The sequence below is a fragment of the Phyllobates terribilis genome, unplaced genomic scaffold, assembly GCF_046119375.1.
Source record: "Phyllobates terribilis strain yellow unplaced genomic scaffold, ASM4611937v1 Scaffold_1__5_contigs__length_1240528914, whole genome shotgun sequence".
Lineage (NCBI taxonomy): Eukaryota > Metazoa > Chordata > Amphibia > Anura > Dendrobatidae > Phyllobates > Phyllobates terribilis.
Window position 1 is genome coordinate 813,481,083 of NW_027362761.1, and position 25,902 is coordinate 813,506,984.

General features: G+C 44.0%; 1 protein-coding gene across 1 annotated transcript in view; it reads left to right on the forward strand.

Annotated features, from left to right (window-relative positions):
• NUP54 (nucleoporin 54) overlaps nt 1-25,902 on the forward strand; it is a 47,243-nt gene that overhangs the window by 10,461 nt on the left and 10,880 nt on the right. The window contains exons 3-6 of the mRNA XM_073637291.1: nt 14,220-14,309; nt 15,167-15,313; nt 15,657-15,886; nt 23,110-23,297. Coding sequence (XP_073493392.1) covers nt 14,220-14,309; nt 15,167-15,313; nt 15,657-15,886; nt 23,110-23,297 — 655 coding nt within the window. The remainder of the gene's footprint in view (nt 1-14,219; nt 14,310-15,166; nt 15,314-15,656; nt 15,887-23,109; nt 23,298-25,902) is intronic.

Sequence of the window (25,902 nt, forward strand, 5' to 3'; positions counted from 1 at the left end):
CAGATATAGTAGATTGTGTCTGAGTGTCCGCCTCCAGTAGGCGTATACGCCCGAAAATTATGCACGTCAGAGCGAACGTGCGCTCCGCCAGTACTATTATAGTCTATGGCCCCATACGTTTTGTGGGAAGTTCAGACGTAAGCCCCGTCGGGGTCACCAAACATGTGCGAGAATGCATGTAAAAACACCCTTATGTCTGCAACTCTGTGTTTGTCCACATAACAGACGAATGCAGGAGGTGCCTACTATTTATATACGTTAGCATGGTCCATAAATCTGGCCAAAGTAGCTCATGTTGTAATTATTCCCCCTATGCAGACTGTGTGTAGAAAATCAGCCATGTGCGCTGACACACTGGCTATAATGCGTGCGTGTGCAGTCTGTGTCCAGTCTGTGGTGAACACGGGCATATTTCGGAATACACCCTCTCTGAATAGACAATTAGCTAAAGGTCCAACTTCCATCAAACAACTCATTTTGCTGGGGAAGGGAGTAGAGATGTAACCAGACAAGTTTTTCTATGACCGATGCAGGATGTAGTTGTATATGGCTACCAGATGACTGGCCTTGGACCTACCAGATTGAGTACAAAGATAATGTCAGACCCTATTAGCAGAGACTGGATTGCCATGTAATGGTAAGTGTATATATATATATATATATTGTAGAGTGTTGTGTTTGGTTCCTTGCCCTCTACGCTCCAATTACAACAGGAATCTTGAGCTATTTTATGAACAGTGACTGATAATACAATCATGGCCGAAAGTATTGGCACCCTTGAATTTGTTCTAGAAATTGAATAATTTCTCCCAGAAAATGATTGCAATTACACGTTTTTCCTTTGTGTGTATTGGAACAACACAAAAAAACAGAGAAAAAATGGCAAATTGGACATAATTTCACACACAACCCCAAAAATGGGCCGGACAAAATTGTTGGCATCCTCAACTTAATATTTGGTTGCACACTCTTTGATTGCAGTTATTTATTCCAATCGCTTCCTATAATCAACAAGCTTCTTTCTCCTCTCAACTGGAATTTTGGACCACTCTTCTTTTGCAAACTGCTCCAGGTCCCTCATAGTTGAAGGCTGCCTTCTCCCAACAGATCTCTCCACAGGTGTGATGAGAACAGAAAGACAGCACTCGCCAACAGTCGCTGAAAGAGAGTCCTTTAATCCAGACTTGACATTTCAGTAACAGCGGATGGCAAGAGGGTGCGGGTGTGAGATGAGAACAACGGCTGTTTCGCGCACCAAACTGCACTTCTACGGGTGCATTAGGTGTTCAATGAGATTTAAAGACCAATTTCTGGGCACCTCTCTCCAGCGCTTTGTTTCCATCCATTCCTGGGTGCTTTTTGAAGCATGTTTGGGGTCATTGGTCCTGCTGGAAGACCCATGAAGCAAACCCAGCTTTCTGACACTGGGTACTAAATAGCGACCCAAAATCCTTTGGTGATCTTCAGATTTCATGATTCCTTGCACATAGTCAGGCTGTGTGCCCACTATGCGTTTTTTAAGCGTTTCCGCAGCGGCAATTCCGCTGCAGAAACGCTTAAACGCTTGGTAGAAGGTCAGCAATGTTCCCCAATGATAATCTGCATGTGCTGAGCACATGCTACGGAAATTTCCGCTGCGGGTTATCATTGTGGAAAAAAACGCAGCACTACCAATTATTTTGCGGAATCGCGTTTTCACCGCCATTGACTTGCATTGGAACGCATGGAATCCGCATCACTGCATCTGTACATGCAGAATCCATGTGTTTCAATGTGCGGATGGTACCCGGGTTTGGAGAAGAGGAGTAGTTTTTTGTGCCGGGGAGATGCAGAAACGCTCAGGAAAAATCCAGAGCATTTCTGCACCGTGGGCACATAGCCTCAAGGAGAAATTAGGAGGAGAAAAACAGCACAATAGGGTCTTATCCGGGGGAGATAAGGATGTTTAAAAACAAGGTTATGCTAACCTGATATAGTTGTGTATACACAGCATTCAAAGGACATGTCAGGCTATGTGCCCACGATGCAGAAATGCTCTGGATTTTTTCCTGAGCGTTTCTGCATCTCCCTGGCATAAAAAATGCATGCGGATTGTACATGCGGATTGTGCATGCGTTTTTCCTGCCAGGGACATGCGGATGTGAAGCGTTCTTCACATGCATTTCCTCATGCGGGTTGTCAAGCGCTTTCCAAGAGATTTTAGCATCACTTGGAAAGTGCTTGTCAACTTGGTCACACTATATAAATCCATGCAAACAGCATGGATTTATATAGTGTGACCGTAAAGAATGGTAATAAATAAATCTATACTTAACTTCTGATGGCCCCTGGTGTCTTTATCCCATGCGTCCTGGCTTGCCGGCAGCTCGCGGTACACTAAAGGACCTGCCGACGTCAGCGGTCGCGTGACCCGTCACATGACTAAATGACATCCTGGTAGGTCCTTTTCAGACCATCGTGAGTTGCCGGCCAGCCAAGACGCATCGCTAAGGACACCGGGGGCCATCAGAAGGTAAGTATAATATTTATTTTTTATTTTATTCTTTATTTACAGGTACTATGGTACCCGGGTCCGGAGGAGAGTCTTCTCCAAAGCCGGGTACCATCCGCACATTGAAACGCAGCGTTTACGCAAATTGGTAGTGCTGTGGATTTTTCCGCAATGATAATCCGCAGCGGACATTTCCGCAGCATGTGCACAGCACATGCGGATTATCATTGGGGAACATGGCAGGCCTTCTACCAAGCGTTTTAAGCGTTTCTGCAGCGGAATTGCCGCTGCGGAAATGCTTAAAAAACGCGTAGTGGGCACACAGCCTGATTGTTAACCCACAATTTTGGAAAGGTGCCTACCATTTTGTCTGGCCCATTTTTTTATTTTTTTTTGTGAAATTGTGTCCAATTTGCCTTTTTTCTGTCTTTTTGTGTTTTTCCAATTCTCACAAAAGAAATAAACATTTGTATGACAAAACATGTGTAATTGCAATAATTTTCTGGGAAAAATACTTCATTTTCTGGAACAATCTCAAAGGTGCCAAAACTTTCGGCCATGACTGCACCACATGCGGTAAGACTGGTAGTCATGGATCGAAACTCTCTAATTCCAGCCTTCATGTAACTATTTGATTGTGTTGTACATGTCACTCTTTCACTCATCTGTATATTTTATTTCTCTTCTCCTTTTCTAAACTTGTTTTTAATTCCTGCCACCTTTTCTTCATGCTTCCCACTCGTCAGGATTTGGAGGGCTTGAGTCAGCGACCTCCAACACCACTGGGTTTAACTTTGGTGGGTTCGGACTAGCTGCTAACCCTACATTAAACTTTAACATTGGGAATTTCAGTGTGTCCTCTGCTCCAGCGCCACCCTTCAATTTTGGTAACACCCTGGCAAGTGCAGGTAGAGAAAAACGAATGTATGTGATGTCTGTCATGATCTATTTAATGCAGTGATCCAAGAAGTAGCAGGAAGTAACCTATGACCTAGCGATTGCTTTATTTGCGATGGTTTCAGTGGTTAGTGTTGGGCTATTTACCGTATTGAAAAATTCAGAATATTTGCCATACCTAGCAGTCATGTGTCTTACATGTGCAGAGCAAGTGCCTAACAAAGGAAGAAATGATCGCAATCTTGGCATAAAGGAAAAATGGTGGAGATGCCCACATTGGTCTGAAGGAAAAAAAATGAATGAAAACAAGAATTCTTACAAACTTTTCACTGTAACTAAACTTTGATGATTTTGTTTTTTATTTGTATAAATGTTAACATTGCCCTGCCTTTTAGAACACTTAAATTTCACAGCTTTTCTGTCTACCTCGCTATTCCCTTTTCACAGTGAAGAACCAAGCAGTTCTTGGGGCATGTCAGTCATTTGTAGTCCCAGTATACCCTGTGTGTCAGGTTTTTTTTTAACCATTGATTTTGAGGGTAAGACTGTGCCATATAAAACTGCATGTGAAAACTTCAATGATAAGACCACAATGTGTTTTCCTACACAAGCAGCTAGAGCAGGGATGTCAAATTCAAACACAGAGGGCCAAAGTGAAAAACGTGGACAAAATCGTGGGCCAACCAGTATACAGAATAATGGGCCCCACGTAGTCCTCCACGCCGAGTAGTGGGCCCCACGTAGTCCTCCACGCCGAGTAGTGGGCCCCACGTAGTCCTCCACGCCGAGTAGTGGGCCCCACGTAGTCCTCCACGCCGAGTAGTGGGCCCCACGTAGTCCTCCACGCCGAGTAGTGGGCCCCACGTAGTCCTCCACGCCGAGTAGTGGGGAAAAGCTTCAGGAGAAAAGACAAGTGTCCTGCATCATCTTCCTCCTGAAAAACTTACCGGGTACACGTGTCTAAAAGACGTTGTGTGCACATGCCCTAAGGCCTCTTTGTTCTAACATTTGAGAAGGGAACCTTGCGTTCTGCACATGCTTCCAATTGTAGGGCAGAGGGAGTGCAGCAGTAAGTCTAAGCCATGTGCTGTGGGTATAGGAAAGGCAGGGGAGGCATGATTGACTTCCAAACTTCTCACCCCACTCTTGTGCCAATTTTGGAAGCATAAGGAACTTAAAGGGGTTGTCTAGCTTTGGGGCCAATTTATTTTTAATAAATGCATGTATTTGGGGCTAAAAATCATTTTTGCAATTGGGTTTGTTTAAAAATGTTGCACAATTTGCTTTCTATAGTTGTGGTGTTGTACTATCTATTGCTGGTTGCAGAATGACTTAACTGAGAATTCATCTATGAGCTCGTTCTGACATGCTATTCCAGCTTTTCACTGAAAGCATTCGTACCTATGATAGTCTGAGGCCATTCACATGTCCGATATTTTTCCTTAGACCGAGTGGTCCGCGGAAAATATCGGAGAAATGTCTGAATTTCATGTGAGGGTCGGATAAAAATCATCAATGCAACTCAATGGGTCCGTGGAAAAGTCGGACTGTACTCCGATTTACATCCAAGTGGAGTGTTTTGTTTTGTTTTTTTATCTCTCCACGTACAAGAAAATCGGATGACACTCGTACCACACTTTGATCAAACTCTGATCAGAATAATCTATCAGATTTTCTCGTACGCTAAAAAAATTGGAAGTCAGAATGTGTCCTTAGTAGATTATCTATAATTCTTTTTTTGAGTGCCTCTTCGCTCATTCATGACTATAGACCACATCTAACTTGAATATGCAAATAGCCTGTAACAGCTAAACATTTTGAATTGAACACAATTGTAAAAAAACAAACTTTTACTCCAAAAATTTGCATTCAAATAAAAAAAAAAGTCCCCAAAAGTGCAGGGGAAACAAATGGAGGGCACCAGTTAGGGTGATACTACATGTGAAATTTTTTTGGTGAAGATTTTTCCCCACTAATTAGTAGGAGTGAAATCTGCAGTAAAAAACGCTGAAAGCATTGACATGATGCAGACTTAAATCTGCACCAAATCTGCAAGGCACAAATAAGCAACATGTGCACGAGACTTCAGGGTTCTCATTCACTTTGCTGACATCAGGAATCAATTCAGGTTTTGTAACGAATCTTCATTGAAAAAACTAATCCAGTAAGCAAAAAATGGATCCTTATCAAATGAAAGAAAAATGGATGGCTATATAACGGATCATTTTTCTGTAGACCTCAATGTAAAAAAACAAAAACAAAAAATGGATCCAGTTTGAAATCCTTTTTGTTAGCCGGACTAAAGTTGTGTCTGCACAACTTTTTTTGTCAACGGATTGCTGCTGGATCTGTTCTGATTATTACTGGATATGTGAACACAGCCTAAGACTTGTTCCATCCTATCCTTTCTTTTTTTTTTTTTAATCCATGTTTTCTTTTGGATGATCTAGTGGCAGGACCTAATGCAAAGAGGACTGATCTGAATGTAAAGGCCCCGTCACACTTAGCGACGCTACAGCGATCCCGACAATGATACGACCTGTCAGGGATTGTTGCTGCGTCGCTATGTGGTCGCTGGTGAGCTGTCAAACAGGCAGGCTCACCAACGATCAGGGGAGCAGCGACATCGTGGAAAGAATCTTTCCACCATGTCCTGCTCCTGGTTACGAGCCTGCTGAAGCAGGAGCAGGCTGGTAACTATGGTAAACATCGGGTTACTAGGGGCACACGCGCTCCTAGTAACCCGTTGTTTATCATGGTTACCACTCTGCTAGAGTGAGCGGGAGGTTACCGCTCACTTTAGCAGGCTCGTAACCATGATAAACAGCGGGTTACTAAGTGCGCGTGTGCCCTAGTAACCCTATGTTTACCATAGTTACCAGCCTGATCGCTGCTCCCGCTAGTCACACACAGCGATGTGTGCTGACCAGCGGGAGAGCAACGACCAAAAAATGGTCCAGGACACTTTGCAGCGATCAGCGACCTCACAGCAGGGGCCTGATCGTTGCAAAGTGTCACACATAGCGACATCGCTGGTGAGGTCGCTGTTGCGTCACCAAAACGTGACACAGCAGCGATCTCGCTATGTGAGATGGGGGCTTAAGGCCACCGCCCCACTATCAGTATTTGGTCAGTATTCAGTTAGTATTTTTTTCTCAGGAGTGGGAGCCAAAACCAGGTGAGGAACAATCAGAGAAAAGGTATAATAGAAACAAGTCACCAATTCTGCATTTATCACCCACTCCTGGTTTTGGCTCCCACTCCTGAGAAAAAATACTGATAGTGGGGCCGTGGCCTAAATGTCAGAGACTGCTCGTATATGAATTGTACAAGGGCCCATGGTGTCTTCTGGGCGCATCCTAGATTTCCATCTAGAGTAATTCCCACAGGAATCCTGAGATGTATACATTTACCTGATGCCTATAGGCAATATTACATACATTTATCATATACATCATAAAAAGCTCAAAATGTATAAAAGGATGTCTTTTTTTTTTATGCCTCTGTATGGAATGTCAGTGAGATTTTCTTCCCAATGACCAAAATTTGGAAACCCCAAAATATAAAAGCCAGATGGAGGAAGAAAAGTCACTATTGTCCTGTGAATGGGGGACTATTTGCCCGGTACATGCCGTAAACGTATTCTGCTGACGAAGTGTGAAATGAGCTTAGGGGACACAGTTACTTGATTAAATTGGGGCGACCCCTAAGCATTCTATTTTTTTGTCCGGTGTAGACTCTCTCGTAGATTTGGTCATTCCAAACTCCCTCATGTCAGCTAACATCTTACTTATCTTAAGATATACATTTCCAAGGGGTTTGTCTCTCAATTCTGTGTTGCGGGGCCATCTGTTGGCCTTTTGACAGGTAATGTTGGGGCTCTTGCCAGCCCAACAGGTTTCTTGCACACGTCCAAATTCTAGTTAACAGGACAGGTGCACCAAACCTGCCGCCGTTGGACGCTGTGTAGATAGCGTATTTTACCTTCATATGCTGATGTAAGAGGCGCTGCATAACCTCTTTAGTATCTGTATGGAATAGGTGAAATGCTATAGAGTTCACATTTTGCTTACATGTTGCCAGTATTCTTGGACCACTGCATTTTATCACACATCCCACCCGTTGCCATCTATGTTTTGTTGGAAGTACATGTTCCTTGTACCCCAGCTGTGAATTCAAAGTACCATAGTAAGGTATTATGATGGAAATGCTCCACCTTATTAGATAAATTGACATTAAATTGTATGTCAAAGATATGTCTCCATGTTCTTCACTCTTGTCTTTATGTTCAATATGACATGGATAGTTTCTTTAATTGCTCCAGTTCTCACCTATGTGTTAAAATTAGAAGCAGGTGTTGATGGTGCGCTTTACGTAAGGGTCCTATTACGTGAGCGTTGACAGGCGTGGGTAGCGCAGGAGTATTACCACTAATAGTGGGCTGCTCTTGGACTTGCCATTATTTCAGGCTGCAAGTGCAGTTACAGCCCAGTAATTAGCGATAAACCTCTAATGCAGATGTAATAGCACCCTATTACAGACACCGTACCGGTCTTCCATCTCCATGAACCATGCCATTGCATGATCTTCACAATATAGATTGGTTTCACTTTGTTTTTACATGGTGATTGGCCATTGTGCCTAAAATTATTCAATTTAAATTTTTTTTTTCGATCTTTCTAGTTTTCAACCATACTTTAGTCAGGCTGATATACACCAAGTGTCATCTGTATGGAGTAGTGTCATCTGCTGCACTAATCCATTAAGAGGCGTGCCACAATAAAAAGAAAAGATATATATATATATATATATATATATATATATATATATATATATATATATATATAGATATATTGTTTTTTTGTTTTGTGTTTTTTTTTTTAATAGGAGGATATATATAATATATACACATATACATACACACCTGGAAATTCTGATTAATTACCTCTGAATTGCAGTGTGAATACAATATTTGCTGGATTCACAGCAAGACAATGTGACAAACACAAAAAGATTAAACATGCAGGTCTTACACTCATACTGATGGTCCCTATTGCTTATTATAACACCGTCACGTCTCCTGAGGAGCCCCAACTCTGGAAGCAAGTTGCAGAGTAGTTGGCAATAGCCTGAGCCATTCAGACCACACAAAGTAGTAGTGAATAGAAATATTGTAACCTCATTGTAGCTGCCATTTTTAAATCTCCCAAATCCCCCTGATGAATTTGAGACTAATGGGGAAAAATATCAGGACTGGGCAGCCCTCATGAAGCCATAGCTCCATCATGAAGCCATTGGGGCCTGACCAGGTTAATATAGGCAGAGAACAGGATCCAAACTCTTAAAGGGGTTATCTGATTAGAGGATATTGACGACCTCTCCATTGGCTAGGTCTTCAATATCTGATATGTGAAGATGTGACACCCTGCACCCACACTAAACAGCTATTATTCGTAAGCGCATGGAGCGGAGCTGCGCAGCAAAACTACTTTCAATGTGTAACAGCCACTGCTGAGTACTGCAGAACAGCTCCTGCTGTTGAATCTATCTATTATTTTATTCTTTTCTGTATTTACATCCAGCCAGAGTAAACAACAACTGATCGACGAGAGCGCCAGGTGTTGTACCCCCACCAATCTGATATTGGTGACCTATCCCAGGATTGATAAATAATAAAGATCTTGTCATACCCCTGTTAGAAGTAGATGAGAACATTTTTTTGATGTGCAGTGTAAAAAAAAAAAGAAAAAAGAAAACATGACGTTCCGGTCCACAATTTCGGACCTAGGCTGTGTGATGGCGCTAAGGGTTGCTTAACCTATAGCTCTTTCATCTGCACTAACAGCTGTCTAGTCTCTGCTTCCCCCCGCAATTCGTTGGGTCAGATGAAGATCTGGAAATGTAGATCGAAACTTCACACATGTTCTGTTTTTAGATTGCACGTGAATACAGGTGCATCTCACTAAATTAGAATATCATCAAACAGTTTAATTTATTTCGGTTCTTCAATCCTAAAAGTGAAACTCATATATTATATAGAGTCCTTACAAGCAGAGTGATCTATTTCAAGTGTTTATTTCTGTTAATGTTGATGATTATGGCTTACAGCCAATGAAAACACAAAAGTCATTATCTCAGTAAATTAGAATACTTTATGACAACAGCTTGAAAAATGTTCTTAAAATCTGAAATGTTGGCCTACTGAAATGTATGTTCAGTAAATGCACTCAATACTTGGTTGGGGCTCCTTTTGCATCTATTACTGCATCAATGCGACGTGGCATGGAGGTGATCAGCCTGTGGCACTGCTGAGGTGTTATGGAAGCCCAGGTTGCTTTGATAGCAGCCTTCAGCTTGTCTGCATTGTTGGGTCTGGTGTCTCTCATCTTCCTCTTGACAATACCCCATAGATTCTCTATGGGGTTAAGGTCAGGCGAATTTGCTGGCTAATCATCACAGTGATAGGCTGAGTTCACACGATGCGTATTTCATGCGTTTCCGCGGCGTTTTTGCAGTTGCGTAAACGCAGCGGAAACGCATGAAAAACGCATGGTAGAAGGGCAGCAATGTTCCCCAATTGAAATCCGCATGTGCTGTGCCCATGATGCGGATTTTTCCGCAGCGTAAACGCTGCGCTCAAAAATCCGCAGCATGTCATTTAATTTTGCGGAAACGCGGCGTTTTCGCCGCCATTGACTTGCATTAGAACGCGCCAATTCCGCAAGACTGCATCTGTACTTGCGTAATTGGTGCGTTCTAATGTGCGGATGGTACCCGGGTGTGGAGGAGAGGAGAGTCTCATCCACACCCAGGTACCATTAAAAAAGCTGTAAAAACAAGAATAAAATAAAAAATATATATATATATACTTACCATCTGTCGGCCCGCGCACCGCTCCTGCTTGCTTCCCGGCACTTGCAGTGAGTTGTAGGACCTGCGGTGACGTCAGAGTCATGTGACGGGTCACGTGACGCTGACGTCGGCAGGTCTTTCAATTCAAAGTTGCCGGCAGCCGGGAGAACGGAGTGAGCAGGACAGCGCGGGCCATCGGAGGTAAGTATATACACTCTCTCGGGTCATACTATATAAATCCATGCTGTTTGCATGGATTTATATAGTGTGACCTAGTTGTCAAGCACTTTCCAAGTGATGCTAAAATCGCCTGGAAAGCGCTTGTGAATCTGCATGTGGATCCGCATGTATTCTGCAGGAAAAACGCAGGCACAATCTGCATGCGTTTTTTCTGCCAGGGAGATGCAGAAATTTTCTGCTTCATTTCTGCATCGTGTGCACATAGCCATACTGTTGTGTGTAAACCAGGTATTGGTACTTTTGGCAGTGTGACAGGTGCCAAGTCCTGCTGGAGAATGACATTTCCATCTGCAAAAAGCTTGTCGACAGAGGGAAGCATGAAGTACTCTAAAATGTCCTGGTAGACGGCTGTGCTGACTTTGGTCTTGATAAAACACAGTGGACCTACACCAGCAGATGACATGGCTCCCCAAACCATCACTGATTGTGGAAACTTCACACTAGACCTCAAGCAGCTTGGATTGTGGCCTCTCCACTCTTCCTCCAGACTCTGGGACCTTGATTTCCCAATGAAAAGTGGAACTCTGGGACCTTGTGGAGTGTGTCAATGACTGCCTTCTGGACATCTGTCAAGTCAGCAGTCTTCCCCGTGATTGTGAAGCCTACTGAAACAGACTAAGGGACCATTTTAAACGCTTATGAAGCCTTTGCAAATGTGTTTTGTTAATTATTGTAATTTACTGAGATAATGACTTTTGTATTTTCATTGGCTGTAAGCCATAATCATCAACATTAACAGAAATAAACACTTGAAATAGATCACTCTGTTTGTAATGACTTTATATAATGAGTTTGACTTTTTTGGATTAAAGAACTGAGATAAATTAACTTTTTGATGATATTCTAATTTTGTGAGATGCACCTGTAAATGTTTTCATTTATTTCTAACAGTAGTGTGCCATATAACTGACATATCTAAAGTCTATTCCAGAGATAAATTGTCAGTATCCTTTAACTGGAAAAACCCTTTAAAGAGGACCTATAAAAAGTGGCAGTAGAAGTAGATGAAATTATAAGACCTTTCTTAAATATGTCATTAACAAATCAGATGATTTCTCTAGGGTATGTGCTCACGTTGAGTATTTGGTGCAGAAATTTCTGCACCATTTCTACATCTCTTGGCAGGAAAACACAGCCTCAAAAAAAGTTACGTTTTTTCAGTGCCCGAAAGACACAGGCAAAAACGCACAGAGAATTGATATGCTGCAATTTATTTTCTGCACTAAATCTGCAAATCAAAAATACTTAATGTGTGCATGACGCTTCAGGTTTCTCATTCACTTTGCTGGCGTCAGGCTTTGCTTCAGGTTTTGTAAAAAAAAAAAAAAAAAAAAACACTAGATCTGCAGCGCGCGCACATACCCTTACAGGGGCACTGGTTTTACTCTTTCACTTTACAAGCGAGTGCAAAAGACAAATGTGGTGAATTCTTTAATCAATACATCCCTATGGACATTGAATCAATGAAGCACATCACTCGACAATTTGCCACAACTTCAACCAATAGCCTAAACTTTATACTAAATATTATTTATTAGCCATGTAATAAGCTGTCCCTGTGTACAATGCAGCCCAGATAAAAGAGCAGGATACAGCTGTTTGTAAAAGGTTAATCTGCACGAAGGGGACATCATTGCTTGCAAAACGTCTGGAAAACTGGAAAAGATGAAATCCGCTTCCTGTAAACGGTTAATCTGTCCGTTGTGGTTTTTAGCTGCCTCCTGCTGTTCCATAATACACAGGAATCCATCTCAGAACTACATCCAGCATGAAGTAAGCACAGATCCCCTCTTTATATCCATGCTGCACATTCCAAATCTCGTGCCCTCCCCCACACCATATAGTGGTATCTCACAGCTCCGATACAGGAAGTTGTACACAGCTGTCAAATAGTGAGACAGCAGAGAGCCTGACTTCACTCCATTTTTTTTTTTTCTTTTTTTATAAAAAAAAATGACCAGATTTATCACTAGATCCTACTGGAATGTTTTAGCTTTTTTAACTCTATATATTTGACAAAGGGTTTTATATTTTGGTCTCCTTTTACTTTATGAAGGTTTAAAGGAGGAGACGTGTATCCTTTAACCCTTTTAAACAGTAGGTACTCCCTGACAGAGTTCACAGTCCTGTGCATTTTATCTTATTGTGTTTGTCATGCTGCTTTTCTATGATTATCTCAAACAATTCTTCCTAGTAGGGGTGATATTTTTTGTGTATTGATTGCACCTATATTTTTTGCTTGCTTTTGTTTTTCCAAGGCTTTTCATTGATCTCATTAAAGGGAACCTCACCAGTTTTTTAGTATTCCAACAAATGGCACCACCTTTTTTTGCTGCTGTTCTGCATTTCAAAAATGATTACATTGCCTACCTTTTGATTTGCTCCCGCGCTGTATTTCAATGAGACTATGTCCGGTCCGATGGGCGTCCTTGCGGCGTCTGTTCCTCCTCTTTGCTAGTAAAAGCTCTACTGCAGGCAGAGCAAAGGACATCAATGCACAATGACCTTTTCCCCCCGGCAGTATTCCGGTTTCAGTTACGGGGGCGGCTCCGGCACAGGTTCAGTCACCGCTCTAAGAAAACAGAGCGGAGGCTGTAACCGCGCTCCCGGCCCTGACGGACACTGGTTCTGCATTAGGGTCGGCAGTCAGTCAGGGCCGGGGGCGTCGTTACTGCCGAGCAGTGACTGAACCCGCGCCGGAGCTGCCCCCTTGACTGGAACCAAAATACTACTGTGGAGAATAAAATACTTTTTCTCCCTGCAGTGTTTGGCTACGTGCAGGCGCCGGGCAGGTTAGTAACACTATTAACCTGCAGGTTAACCAAATGTCTGTAGGTTAATAGCGTTTTTCTGGTGACAGGTTCCCTTTAATATTCTGCCTCTGTACACTGATTGTAGGGCTTGAGGAGTGAGCAGGCGCAGAGCTACATGCTGAAGTGTGCGGCTAGCCCACCTAATTTAGCTTGGTGATCTCTGCTTAAAGGGAACCTGTCAGCTGATCCATGCTACCCAAGCCACAGGCAGCCATAGTTGAAAGATCTGTAACTAGTTTTGTCTCTGTCTATGGTCCTAGGCCCGCATCTCCCCGCATTGCTCCAGGTTGATTGTCAGGTTTCTTCCTACAGAGACCTGTCAATCAACTAGAGTAGGGCAAGGAAAAGCTAGTTGGGGGCAGCAACGGATTAGCGTGGTCTCTTATTGTCCCCGGCCGGATCTTTATGTGAAATGCTGGAGCATTTCTGAATAAAACATGCCTGACTGCATTCTCGCAGCAAGGCTCTGATTTCATGCTGCCTGTAGTTTGGGCAGCATGAATCGAGTGACAGGTTTCCTTTAAAGCGGAAAGGGGCAGAATCGTTAGAAAAATACAGGGGTCTCCCCATGCTAGGTACTGTGGTAATGCCAGCTCGCAGAGCTCCACAAATTTCAACTCTCTTGTATTATCAGCAAGCGACTAAATTACAAAAAAGATAATTGCCTGCTTTTTAGAATAGGAAAACTTCAGAGCTTTTACCCAATTAATTTTTGTGAAGAGCTTCATTATTTTGAGTTATCAAATTTGGCAACTGGTAAAATAACACCGCCATCCTCTTGTAGCCATCTTCCTCATTTGTATGTTTGTTCTTTCACTTGTTTTGCCGGCTATTCATCTTATCATTGGTCAGTTTTTGGATGCAAACAATTCCCCCAAAAAAGATTTCAGTTTCATATCTTTTATGTTTCTTCTTTATTGGTTCAGGTGGATTTGGAGGCTTTGGAGCAACAACAACTACAGCACCTTCTAGCACTGGCTTTAGCTTCTCCGCTCCAACCAACACTGGCACAACCGGTAAGGGATTTGCACATCTAGTGTTGGGAATAGACATTTGCTGTAATACAAGGTTTCCCTTTTTCCCATGTCTTGAAGTACAACAAATTAGGAAATGAGTGGCACAGGGAAAAAAAATTGTGTATGTGGTACAAGCCTTTGATGAGAACCCTAGCCAAAATACTAGAGACAGGTACAGCATCTGTCTTAGATCTCAGACTAGTTTAGTATATTGCAATATACTGGATTTTGTGTTTGTGCAGCAGTTGTACTGAGATAAACCCTTAAAATCCCATGATGGCATATGACTAGATTCTGTCATCATTGTCTGATTGGTGAGGGTCACTAGCGCTTTAACCACCAACTTGGATGAGGTAAAAGGGGAACTAAGAAACTACTGTCATTGGATCCACATCGAATGTTTTGGAGACCTGCAGAAAACACTGAGATAAGTTGAAAAGAAAAAAAGGAAGTGGCACGGTACGTTACCACTTCGGTTAATAAATAGGTGCCAGTCACAGTTGTGAGAACCACTACGGACGCTGTGCTTGTAGAACGCCATCAGACAGCCAATATTCCCCGTGAGCGTAAAAAATGATTAATAATTGCAGTTTAAATTATGTTAAATACTAAGTTGCGTTGAAAAGGTATGACATTCACTTACAAAGTGTGACGCTACATTGTTTTAAAAGTGTATAGTAATGTGCTGGGGCATCTAATGAGTGGAGTGCTGCTGGTTGCACAACCTGAGCCCCACCCGTACTATGGTCTGCATAATACGTCACTGACTCCACTGCAGACCAGTCAGTAGAATTGGCGATCTTCCCTGTAATGACAAATTCATACAATGAAATCCCTCTTCTTTTGTGGATGCTTAGGTCTCTTTGGTAACACACAAAACAAAGCATTTGGATTTGGAAGTGCTTTTGGTACAACAGGCGCAACCACTGGTCTCAATACTGGGTTATCAACTGGCCTGGGCTTTGGCGGTTTTGGCGCCCAACCTCAACAGCAGCAACAGAGCGGTTAGTATACAGTCTTGTGCTGTCACTCCCTAGTTTGGGAGTCTTTGATGTACCTTCTTAAAGTGCCCATACACCTTCAAATGCTGGCTGCCAACCAGTTCTTTGACTGGCTTCTATTTCTCCTAATTACCATACACATGCTCAGTTTGGCAAAGTGTACATGTGTTTTCAGTAGAGGGGCAGCATGCTCCGCTCCTCTATCACTACGTTATCTGTCAAGGGAGAATCAGAATTAGATTTTTCACTAATGTGTATGGGTGCTCTTAGCATTTTTCTCCTTTTACTTGCTTACACATAACTCTTCATAATGGCATTATGTCACGTGTTGTCTCCCTCTGATTAGCCCTCGGCGGTGGTCTTTTCAACCAACCTGTGCAAAATCCTCAACAGTCAAATCAGCTGATCAATACGGCAAGCGCACTGTCCGCACCAACGTTGCTTGGGGATGAGAGAGATGCCATCTTGGCCAAGTGGAACCAACTTCAAGCTTTTTGGGGAACTGGGAAAGGATACTTCAATAATAACATTCCACCTGTGGAGTTCACCCAGGAAAATCCTTTTTGTAGGTTTAAGGTAAACCTCTGAATCCATGTACTTCATCGTGCTGTAGCTTTTGTCTTCTAACTTGGGTTTCTTATTTTAGTGGAAACTTATCGTTTTGTTGCAGATTAATAGCAGCTGTTTCCAACATCATTGCCATAGGGATGCCCCTAAAATTATCACACTTATTATCAGTACTTCTTCAAAGAAGCTTGGTGTGGGGCATTTTATAACTTTGGGGCACATGCCCTTTGGGAACGAACCCGTCTTCAGAATTCAGAGATCTAGATTGAGGGCTCCACCCTGTTTCTGGTATATAGAGCAGGTCTTTTTGAGCTCCTAAATCTCTAATTACAGCAAATGGCTGAGAGGTTTATCTTTTTTTTTTTTATATATTTGTTCTTCACTTGGGTCAGCCTTTACTTGTATCTAATAGTTTACATTTTCAGACGTGTGGCTTCTCCTGTCTACTGTGGTGCATTGACGCTGGAATCCCATGTGATGCTCTACTGAGTGCCGGTTTTTCAGGCATGTGACAGAGAACTACTTCAATCATGTCACACTATGCAATTATAGTCACATATATGTATTATGGCTAGTTCAGAGTGACAGTGTAATCAGGGGCACTCTATGACTCCAGTAATAAAAATCACAGAGAGAATGATTGAAGGGAATCTGTCTCTTTTAATCTGAGAGCAGCATAATGTAGGGGCAGAGAGCCTGATTCCAGCAATGTGTCACTTGCTCAGCAGCTTGCTGTAGTTTCAATACAATCAGCAGGAGATGGTTACTGCAGGACTAGCTGTCACGTGCCATGCAGTCCTGCTACTCTGTATAGCCCAGTCCCACCATTGATTGGCAGCTTGCTGATCATGTGCACAGAAAGCTGTCAATCAGTGGTGTGCATGGGGTTATACACTGCTCAGCATTCTGAGCACTGCTGCATCTACAGCAGAGAAATTAGGAATTTTATCAAAACTGCATCAAGCAGTCCAAGAAGTGATACTTAACTGGAATCTGGTTCTCTGCCTCTACATTATTCTATTCTCAGATTACATAGCAATAACCTGGTGACAGATTACCTTCAGTTTAGGTTGTGCACTGGGTACAAGACTTGTATCAGTTTCTCGGTTGTTTCATTGGGGGAAACAGCGAGCCGTGGGATAGTCTGCTGCCACCTGGAGGCTGACACTATTACATTCTAAATGAAAATTGGCTCCTCCCCAGCAGAATATACCTCGCCTGCTAGCCTCAGGCGCCCTCAGTTTTGTGTAGTGTTAGTAGGATGCAAGGTCCGTCGCAGACCTGTCTTAGTCGTTGGACGTTAACTGTGTTGCTTCTGTGTTTTTCAGCTGGATCGTGTTCAGTGTAACAGCGTGTAATTGTGCACTCTGTTTCACCTACACAGTAACTGAGCGTACAGGCTATAATTGTACAGTCTGTATCCTCTCACGTCAGTATGGCCGGACCAGCTAGCACCAGTATGGCGGTTCGTAAGCCAGCTAGCTCCTGCCCACCCGCCCCACATAGCGTGCGCTTGTTGCATGGAGCAGAAGATTGGATTCTGGGTATTCAGGCCAGGTAAGTACAGCCCTGTTGTGTGTTTGTGTGACCCTCACCCCATCCCACCACCTCTCTCCCATTCCCTTCCTCACTTTTTCCCCCTCCCCTGCTCCCTTTTTTTTTTTTTTTTACTTATTAGTAGGGTACAGACTGCTGGCAGTCATTGGTTACGAGGAGTGCTCGAGTCTTCATGCCCGGCTGCCAGGTCCTTCCTGCGGTTCGGGGTTCCAGTGCGCTGCCGGGTGGGGTAACATTTCACTGTTGTGGCCGTGTGATTACCTAGGTAAGGTGGGATGGAATGCATGCGGCTGTTGCTCGGCGGCATCGCCTGTGCCCCGGAGTGGTTGTCCTGTGTGGCATCACTGCTGCTATGGCAGCGCTGCAGCTGTGCCGCTGCTGGCCAGCCAGATTCTCTGGCGTGCTGTAGCCAGTCCGCGCTGTCGCTGAGTCGACCAATCCGCACAGCCTACAGCCGGACGTGCCGTCTTATCAGCAGCGCTTTACTGCCGTATATAGTGCGGCAGTAGTTTGACGATGCCTCATTCATAGTCCTGCTTCCGGCACTCACAGAAGCATAATGGATGCCAGTGACATGGGTCCTCTTCTGGGACTGCGGACAGGGTAGGCTGTTCACATTTGGGAGCTTATTATTGGTTCTCCTCAGCAACTTTTCTTAAAGCATTGCTCAAAGTCCATTTTTTTTTCCTGCTCTTTGGCTCTTATAATGTCAAAATCCAGAGAAGACCTTGCACGCCCTTCGGCGCAGCCCGCGCTTGTCACTTATTATGCATGCTTAGCCTGTAATAAGTTTTCCGTGGGGCAGTCGGTGGTCTACTGTACCTCCTGTATGCCTCCACCTCCCTCCTTGCTTATACCTGGTCAGGGGACCTCTGTAATGTCAGAGAGTATAATCCCGCCTGCTTGGGCTTGTGATCTAGCCCAGTCTGTAGCCAAACTAACTAGGGTGTCCTGGATGCTCCAGGAGTCCCAACCGCCGGTATGAGTGAGTCGAACCCCCCCCTGCCACGCTGCACCAGTATGTTCGGTCCCAGCGGACATACTTTTCCTCATCTTCCAGGTCTCCCTCTCGGAAAACGTCCAAGATCTCCCCCCGCCGCCCTACCAATTCTCGTATTCAAGTTCCAGCTCAGAGTCCATTTTAGACCTATGTCAGATGGGGAAGTTGAGGGAGATGGTAGAAAGTTTGACGTTGGCTGTTGACTCAACTCTAGGGGTGTTGGCAGGTGACCCCTTCCACGCACTCCACTGAAACAGACTTCTTTAGGAGAGGCAAGTGCGTGGCTAGATCTTTTTCTTACCGTGAGAAATTTGGAGAAGTCCTACAGAAGGCATGGGAATACTCTTGACAGGAGTTTTCAAAAATGCAGTTGTATGGAGGTGTTGCACACGTTTCCAGTGGAGTTGGTGGTATCTTTCTCTGCTCTGCCTGTGGTAGATACGCCCGTATCTCGCCTATCCAGGACAACCACCTTACATCTTTCTAAGGTAGCTGCACTTAGAGACCCCACAGACAGATGTATACAGTCTGTGGCTATATATGCCTTTGAGGCATCAGGCTTTGCCCTGCTTTCGCTGCTACTTGGGTATCCAAGGCAGTTACTGCTTGGGCAAAGTAGTTACGGCGCAGTATTCTGGCTGGTTCCCAGGAGGCAGATATTGCGGCTCAGATCGCATAGACAGATATTTTGGTTCGACATCATTAGATGCAGCTGAATGTTCTTCCCAGGCGACAAGCAGTTGTGTAGCCATTCATCATATTTTATGGCTCAAGGTATGGAGAGCTGATTTTGCTTCAAAGAAGTCGCTTACAGGTTTGCTCTTCCAGGGGTATCGCTTGTTCGGTACTAAACTAGACAAGATCATTGCTGACGCCACTGCAGAAGCACTCTGCTTCCCCAGGCTAGGCCCAACCATCCATTTCGAAGAAAGGGGTACGGGGAAGGGGCTTTGCAATTTTGCCCCTTTCGTCCGTTTCCTGCATTTGAGTTTTCCGGAGGTCATCCTTTAAACCCACTCCCACCGGATGTCCCCTCGGTCCGGGTGGTAAGCCCTCTGGTTCCAGAAGCAGTAAAGAACTTAGTATATGACGGGCAGCCCCCGCTTGAGTATTCTTCTTGGATGGGTGGCAGCTGCCTCCTCTTCAGAGAGACATGGCTGGGGGCAGTCAGCGATTTATGGGTCAGAGAGGTCATCTCTTCTCGCTACAGAATAGTTTGTCGCTCTCCCGCAAGATCGTTTTCTCAGATCTCGTCCCATCACTTCCCTCAGTATAAGAGCCAGTTTTGATCAAGCGATAGCTTACCTGCTTTAAGCAGGAGTAATCATGAGGGTTCCTCCTTCAGAACATTTCAGAGGATTCTATTCAAACCTATTTGTCATCCCCAAAAAGGATGGTTCGGTAGAACCCATTCTTAATCTAAGAGGGCTGAACAAATGGCTACGGCTGTGCCACTTCAGGATGGAATCGCTCTGGTCAGTCGCGGCGTCCATGGAGGCTGGGGAGTTTCTGTCCTCGATAGACATTTAGGATTCCTATCTTCGTGTATCTTCGCTTTGCAGCCAACCAGGATCACTTTCAGTTCAGGACCCTTCCCTTTAGGCTGGCACCTGCGCCCAGGGTTTTTTGCAGGGGTCCTGGCCCCAGTCATGGTTTTGACTAGCGGGTGTGGTAAACCCCTACCTGGACGATATTCTGGTCAATGCTCCTTCCTTTTCCCAGAATGTGGAGAGTGTGTAGATTTTAGATTTTCTGGAACAATTCAGATAGATTGCCTACATGGCAAAGTCCACATTTCATTCCAACAATGCGGCTTCGGTTCCTAGGGATGATATTCGATAAGGTACAAGTGTCAATCTTTCTTACAGGAAGAAAGTGGAAATTAATATGTTAACCTGCTCTGCCATCGAAGGATAAGACCGGAATCCAAGTAATGCGGTTTATTTGTCAACGCGTTTCGAAGTGTTAAAACTTCTTCATCTGGACAAACAACAATCTGGGGAAGGTGGTAGCGATGTTCGAGGCAGTCCCGTTTGCACAATTTCATTCAAGGCCCCTCCTGAATTCACTTTTGGCCTGTTGGGACAGGTCAATACAGTCTTTAGACAGTCCAGTACTTCCACTTCACTGTTGCCAGTCTCTCAGGTGGTGGCTGACGTCGCCCCTATTAATCCATGATCGCCCCATCCAGTGGCAGGTTCTGACCACGGATGCCAGCCTTATCGGGTGAGGGGGCCATCTTCCACCACTTGTCGGTTCAGAGAGACTCCTGCTGATCAATGTGTTGGAACTCTGAGCCGTCCGTCTGGCTCTTATACATTGGAAGCACCTGGTGCTAGAATTGCCCATCAAGATCCGGTCAGACAATGCCATGGCAGTGGCCTATATCAACCATCAAGGAGGGATGCAGTGTCTGTCCGCCGTGTCAGAGGTGGCAGAGATACTGAGATGGGCAGAGGACAAAATTCCTCTGATCTCTACGGTTCATATACCCAGAGTGGACAACTGGATGGCAGCCTTCTGGAGCTGCCAGCAGGTAGTGGCAGGAGAATGGGCTTTTCATCCAGAGGTGTTCAAGCAGATTTGTCATTGGTGGGGCACACCAGATGTCTGATTGGCATCCAGACTAAACCACAAGGTACTAAGATTTTTTGCAAGATCTCTGAATCCTCAGGTAGTCACGACCGCCGCATTGGCAATTCCCTGATCCCATTTCTTCCTGCCTTACCTATTCCCGACTCTACCTCTTCTGCCCAGGCTCCTCAAGAAGGTCAAGGCAGAAGGGATTCCAGTTATCCTCATCGCACCAGATTGGCCTCTGAGGGCCTGGTACGTGGACATGATCAACCTTTTGGCAGATACCTCTTGGACTCTACTTCACCGTCCAAATCTTCTGTCTGAGTCCTTTCTTCCACCAGAATTTACAGTGGCTCAATTTAATGGTATGGCTGTTTAAGCCACGATTGTGAGGGCAGCAGATTTGTCAGAATCGGTCATCCAAACCACGGTCCGGGCACGGAAGCCCTCCTCACTGCGCATCTATCACTGCACTTACTTTCACTTTTGAGTTTTCTGGAATTTCTCCAAGTTCCTTTTCTCTTCCTGTACTGCTATTCTTGCAGTCAGGGCTGCAGTCAGGATTGACGCTTGGTTGTCTCCAAGGACAAGTGTACACCTTGGCTGTCTTTTTTTCAGAGAGATGTGGGCTCTAGACCTCCGGTCAGGACTTTTCTTAGGGTGGTCTAGTGCGCGCTACTCCCCTTGATCCGTGGGACCTTAATCTATTCTTGAAGGCTCTTCAGTCTCCACCATTTGAGCCCTGAGAGATTTATGCTCTTCATCTTGCCTACAAAGTAGCTTTCCTTATAGCCATCACTTCGATTAGGAGAGTATGAGAGCTTGCTCCTCTCTTGTTGCGCACCTTTCCTCATCATGCACCAGGATGGATAAAGGTAGCGTTGAGACCTTTTGTGTGTGTGTGTGTGTCCCCCCCCCCCCCCCTCCAAGGTGGTTTCGGCTTTCCACCTTAACGAGGACATTGTCTTGCCTTACTTTTTCCCTGCGCCTTCTCATCCGATCGAGTAAGCGCTGCACAAATTAGATTTTGTCAGGGCCATATGGAGCTATTTATCAGCCACCGTCCAATTAGACATTCTGATCTGATTCCTTGTTTGTCATACCAGATGGCCCTCACAGGGGCCTAGCCGCCTCTAAAACAACGATTGCTCCTTGGATTAGAACAACAATCATTCAGGCCTATAGAGCGAACCTTTCAGGGTTAAGGTGCACTCTACGTGAGCAGTGGGTGCTCCCTGGGCAGTTTGCCACCAGGCATCGGTGCTGAAACACTGTTCAGCAGCTACTGGTCATCATTACATACCTTCTCCATGTTTTACAGAGTCCACACCTTGGCTTCTGCAGATGCAAGTATTGGCAGGAAGATTTTGTAAGCGGCAGTTGCTCAGGCTTCGGACTAAGCAAGAGTGGAAAATTTTGTGGTAACAGTATATTATTTATTTTTCCCACCCCAGGGACAGCTTTAGGAAGTCCCATAATTCTGTGTCCCCCAATGAAGCGACCGAGAAATTAAGATTTTTGGTACTCACCTTAACATCTGTTTCCCAATAGTCTTCATTGAGGGATACAGTACCCACCCTTAGTTGCCTGGCTGGGCGTGCATTTATGTTGTTTTCTTCTCTCTGGTTGTAATTGAATTATTTTTGTCCAAATGCTTTAGTGTTTTTGCTTCTCCTACAGCTTTCTCACTTAACTGAGGGAGCCTGAGGCTAGCAGGTGAGGTATAGTCTGCTGGGGAGGAGCCAATTTTAATTTAGAATGTAATAATAGTGTCAGCCTCCAAGTGGCAGCAGACTATCCCATATTTCTATGTGTCCTCCAATGAAGACTGTCGAGAAACAGATTTTACGGTGAGTACCAAAAATCTTGATTTTGCCAAGTATGTTTCGATATATGTATATATTGGGATAGAGAGATGTAGGCAGCACATTTGGCGAAACAATTGTCTATACTATACCACACATCAATCTACCTGTATCTTTCTGCACTGTAAGGGTGGACAGTTATAGTTACCCTTTATATTCTTATCTCCCCATACTGTGTTTCTCATTTGCTAACAGAATATATATCAGTAAGTGTTCTTACTGTTTTCCTGTAGTCCGTTGGCTTCAGTTGCATTCCGAACAACAAGGATGAAGATGGTCTTGTGGAACTTGTGTTTAATAAGAAGGAAGCCGACATCCGTGCTCAGCAGCAGCAGTTAGTAGAATCTTTGCACAAAGTCTTGGGAGGACACCAGACCCTCACTGTCAATGTTGAGGGGGTGAAAGCGATACCAGATGACCAGTAAGCAATGAAATTTGATATTCTCTACAGATCCTGAAAATGGTTTATTTGTTTGTTGGAGAAGCAAGAAATGTAAATGGCAACCATTGCACAAACAGTATGTATGAAAGAGTTTGTCCATAACCCCCATGTGTCTTATTAGCCCCTAATTTAAAAATCACCTAACAGTGACCTGAATGTGATTCTACCTCTGGTAGATCTGACATATATATGTGTTTTTTAGATGTATATTGAGCAAGTATGTATAAATTTGAGCAAACTCTTTAAATTAGGTTCCTTCACCATCAAGTTTTGAAATCAGTTGTTCCATGGAATGGTATCTGCACTTGTACATTTTCCATCGACTTTCTTTTTTTTGTGCCTGCAAAAAAAAAAAAAAAAAAAAAATGGTTCCATTCAAAACAGATGGTTAACTTTTCTCATACCCTAAATGGCTGGTTCTGATCTGAAAGAACAAATCAGAATAGGATATGATGTGGGTTTAACAGGACAGTCACGTGGATCCATCTCATTGGAGAGACTTGTGTGTGTGTGTATGTATGTATATATCTCTGTCTCTCTCTGTATATACATCACATAGGAGACATGAAGACTGCTTTATACATGACGTAAGATGTTCTGTGGTTGCTGTATATACCACATAGGATACCCAGAGACTGCTGCATACTTCACATAGGACAGACTGTGACTGCTTTATACATCACGTAGCATACACTGTGAATGCTGTGTACATCCTATAGGATTCTTGGAGGCTGGTGCATACAGAACATAGGGGACACATCACATAGGACAGGAGCGCAGAACGTGCTAACTATGCCCACAAAGAACGGCCTGGTGCTGTCAGTGGCATTGTAGTCCACCTGGAATACGCCAGAGGGCCGACAAAATAGTTTCAGCCTGTGGGTCCGAGGTTACCGTCCTCTGGAATTAAATGGATCCATTTTAAAACAGAAATCCTCAAAAAATACATCTTTAACTCAACAATTTTTTTTTTTCATTTGGAAAACTAGGCTGTTCATTTTGCATCCATTTAGTATATGCTTTAACCCCTTAATAACATTTGACGTACTAATACGCGTCTGTGCCCTGGGACTTAAGAGCCAGACCCGTATTAGTACGTCATGGCGATCGCGCGCGCTGTGCGGGCGCGATTGCCGCCGGGTGTCAGCTGATTGTCACAGCTGACACCCGGTACTATGTGCAGGGAGCGGTCCTGCACCGCTCCCAGCACATTAACCCCCGCTATGCTGCGATCGAAGTCGATCGAAATCGATTGCGGGGGCAAGGGGAGGTGATCGGCGATACTCACCTCCTCTTCCGGCTTCCAGCGCAGACTGCAGCGGCTTCCCGGGTGTTGCCATGACGACCCGATGTCGTCATGACAACATCCGGGTCACCAGAGAGCAGGAAGATTGCTTGGACATGCGCAGTGCATCTCTAAGCAATCTTAACACTGTGCACTTCTGACAGCCTGCATGGCATAGGGATGGTGCTCCATTCCTATGCCATGCAGGCGATCAGAAAAAAAAAAGTGAAAGTCCCAGAGTGGGACAAAGTAATAAGGTGTACAAACTGTCTGAAAGTGGAAAAAAAAAAAAAAAAAAATGTGCAAAAAATATTATAAAAAAATAAAAAAAATAATACACCAAAAATAAAAATATAATGTACCCATCAATAAATATTATTATAAAAAAAATAAAAAAAAAAACAATAAAAGTACACATATTTGGTATCGCCGCGTCCGGAACAGCCTGACCTATAAAACTGTCCCACTAGTTAACCCCTTCAGTGAACACGGTAAAAAAAAAAACGCAGCAAAAAACAATGCTTTATCACCATACCGCCAAACAAAAAGTGGAATAACACGCGATCAAAAAGACGCATATAAATAAAAATGATACCGCTGAAAACGTCATCTCGTCCCACAAAAAACAAGCCGCCATACAGCTCCATCAGCCGAAAAATAAAAAAGTTTCAGCTCTCAGAATAAAGCGATGCTAAAAAATATTTTTTTCTATAAAATAGCTTTTATTGTGTATAAGCGCCAAAACATAGAAAAATTATACAAATGTGGTACCGCTGTAAACGTACTGACCCGAAGAATAAAGCTACCTCATCAATTTTACCACACGCGGAACAGAATAAAAATTAAAAAAAAAAAACAATTCCTGAATTGTTGGTTTTTGTTTATTCTGCCTCCCAAAAATCGGAATAGAAAGCGATCAAAAAATGTCACGTGCCTGAAAATGGCACCAATAACAACGTCAAGTCATCCTGCAAAAAACGAGCCGTCACATGACTGTCTGCCAAAATCTGGAAAAATTATAGCTCTCAAAATATGGCGATGCAAAAACTAGATTTTACAAAAAATGCATCTTTTAGTGTGTGACAGCTGTCAGTCATAAAAACCCCATATGATTCTGGCATTGCTGTAATCACACCGACCCGAAGAATAAAGTCGTCTAATCACTTATACCGCACAAGGAACGGCGTCAAAAATAAACTCTTGGGTTAGGATTGGGCTAGGGTTAGGGCTGGGTTTGGGGCTAGGGTTGTGCTGGGGCTAGGGTTGTGCTGGGGCTAGGGTTGTGCTGGGGCTAGGGTT